This window comes from Mesitornis unicolor, unplaced genomic scaffold (assembly GCF_000695765.1).
Source record: "Mesitornis unicolor isolate BGI_N332 unplaced genomic scaffold, ASM69576v1 scaffold16856, whole genome shotgun sequence".
Lineage (NCBI taxonomy): Eukaryota > Metazoa > Chordata > Aves > Mesitornithiformes > Mesitornithidae > Mesitornis > Mesitornis unicolor.
Window position 1 is genome coordinate 685 of NW_010190464.1, and position 2,166 is coordinate 2,850.

The window sequence follows — 2,166 nt, forward strand, 5'->3', positions numbered from 1 at the left end:
CTGAATCTGCAGCCTTAGACCCTGGTGTGGAAGAGGAGTGCATCTGATGGGGCATTTCAGGAACCCCCCCTTGCCACCTTGCCTGCCTGCAGGCAAAGCGACGTCTTGCAGCTCCCGGTGTTTATGGAGCAGAATGAATCGCATGGAGCTACCCCTGATTTCCTAAGTATCTAATTTATTAATCAGCAAACATTATGTAAATGTGGGTAAACTGCGATCTGGAATCAGTTTACATCAGATGTGCAAACGCTCCCGAGTTTCTTTTCTCCTGCCTTAATAGAAACGTCCGCGAACCTGACATTTACGTGGGTGTGCGGTGAGGAACGGGGGATTTGCCTCGCTGTGCAAATGGCAAGCCCCATTAACTGGCGTTTGTCAACATTTACCCAAATCCAAATAGGATTACACCCTGGGAACGGCGGTTTACGCACACCCACCTCGCATCGGGTTCATGGAGACGGCCACGATCCCGACCCTTGTGCCAGCCAGGAAGATGCGCTGCCTCTCCTGAAACCTGCAGCTCCAGGGCTGGATATTGCTCAGAGCTGTGCCTGTAAATCACTGATTTCACAGGAACGTCCTCGATTTACCCCTGGAGCTCCTGCCCCACGCAAGGACTGGGGGCAGCTGGAGATGCTCATAGCGGGATGCAGGCTTTGCTGACCTCCCTGCTGCGGGATGCGCCTGGAGGGAGCCGGGAGGAGCATGGAGCAGCCGGCACAGCTCCCCGAGCACGCCTGCCTCTTCCTGTCTCGTCTCTGCTCCATTTGTGGTTTTTTCCACCCCTTATTACACGTTTCAAACACCATCTGGGCTTGAAATCATCAGCTCCTGATGGCAGGGCCTGAGTCACAAACCTGCCTCCTCACTGCATGGGGGGACAAAGCCGCCCTAGGCCCTGCTGCCACAGGGCTGGGGATCTGCCTGAACCCCCAGGGGATGGTGAGCCCAGGGGGATCACACCAGGAGAGCCCCATCCATCTCCAAAAATTTGCTGAGCTTGGCGTGTGCAAGCTTTATGGGACTGAGCATCTGGCCACGATGAGGGATGCTCGTCAGGATGGATGGCATCAGCAGGACGGATGGCATCTCCCACTCCTGAGCCCCACATTTGGACTCAGCTGCCCAAATAGCACCAGTTGAGCCCAGCAGGGCCCAGTTTAGCTCCAGCTTGGGCACTGGCTCTCTCCCGTGGCTTGCAGTGCTGATCGGAGCCGAGAGCACACGCACACTTTTCAGTGCTTTTCCTGTGTGCTGCAGCATAACCTGATTTATTTAATTTTTTTCCCGCTGATGTTGGGCAATTAAGGGGGAAAATTCAATTATCGGTCAGCAAATATGCAAATGAGGTGGGAGAAGCAGCCTTGCGTGCCCAGGCTGGGGAGGACGGAGGGTGCAGGCACTGAGCAGCACCGTTTGCCCTTGTGTATCCACATGCACCGAGTCCTGCCTGGTGCCAACCATGAGCCCAGCTCCCTGTCCATGTCCCCGCTTCCATGCAGCCATAAATGAAGCCGGTGCCATGGTGTTTCTCTCCACAGAAGGGTGCTGGAGGCGGCCAAGAGGGCGAACCAGACGGGCCACTTCATCTGGATGGGCTCGGACAGCTGGGGCTCCAAAATCGCCCCTGTCCTGCACCTGGAGGAGGTGGCCGAGGGCTCCGTCACCATCCTGCCCAAGCGGGTCTCCGTCAAAGGTGAGGGGCTGTGCTTGGTGGGTACCCTCAGCTGCCCCCCGGGGTTGTCCTAATTCCTTAACCGCAAGGTTTTGGCTGGATTTCTGCTTTTTTCAACACTGTTTTGCAGTGGGTGGCAGCTGGGACACAAACCCACCGTGCTCTGATCCATCCCCATCGCTCACCAAATCCTCCCTCCCCTCTTCCCAGGGATTTTTGCTATCCCATGAAGCATCTTTTTGCCACCCCAGACGTTTCTCCCCTCTCTTCCCCGGGCAGGTTTCGACCGCTACTTCTCCAGCAGGACGCTGGACAACAACCGCCGCAACATTTGGTTTGCCGAATTTTGGGAGGACAACTTCCACTGCAAGCTGAGCCGCCACGCGCTGAAGAAGGGCAGCAGCATCAAGAAGTGCACCAGTAAGAGCTGGGGGGGATGCTGCGGGAGAGTAGGGGCAGGCGATGGCAGAAAGCCCAGGGCAGGCATAGAA

The 2,166-nt window shown here is 56.6% G+C and overlaps 1 protein-coding gene across 1 annotated transcript in view; it reads left to right on the forward strand.

Annotated features, from left to right (window-relative positions):
- The window catches only part of LOC104542190 (metabotropic glutamate receptor 4-like), an 18,890-nt gene that overhangs the window by 642 nt on the left and 16,082 nt on the right, over positions 1-2,166 (forward strand). The window contains 2 exon segments of the mRNA XM_010186412.1: positions 1,542-1,696; positions 1,955-2,095. Of these exon segments, the coding sequence (XP_010184714.1) occupies positions 1,594-1,696; positions 1,955-2,095 (244 nt within the window). The 5' untranslated portion in view covers positions 1,542-1,593.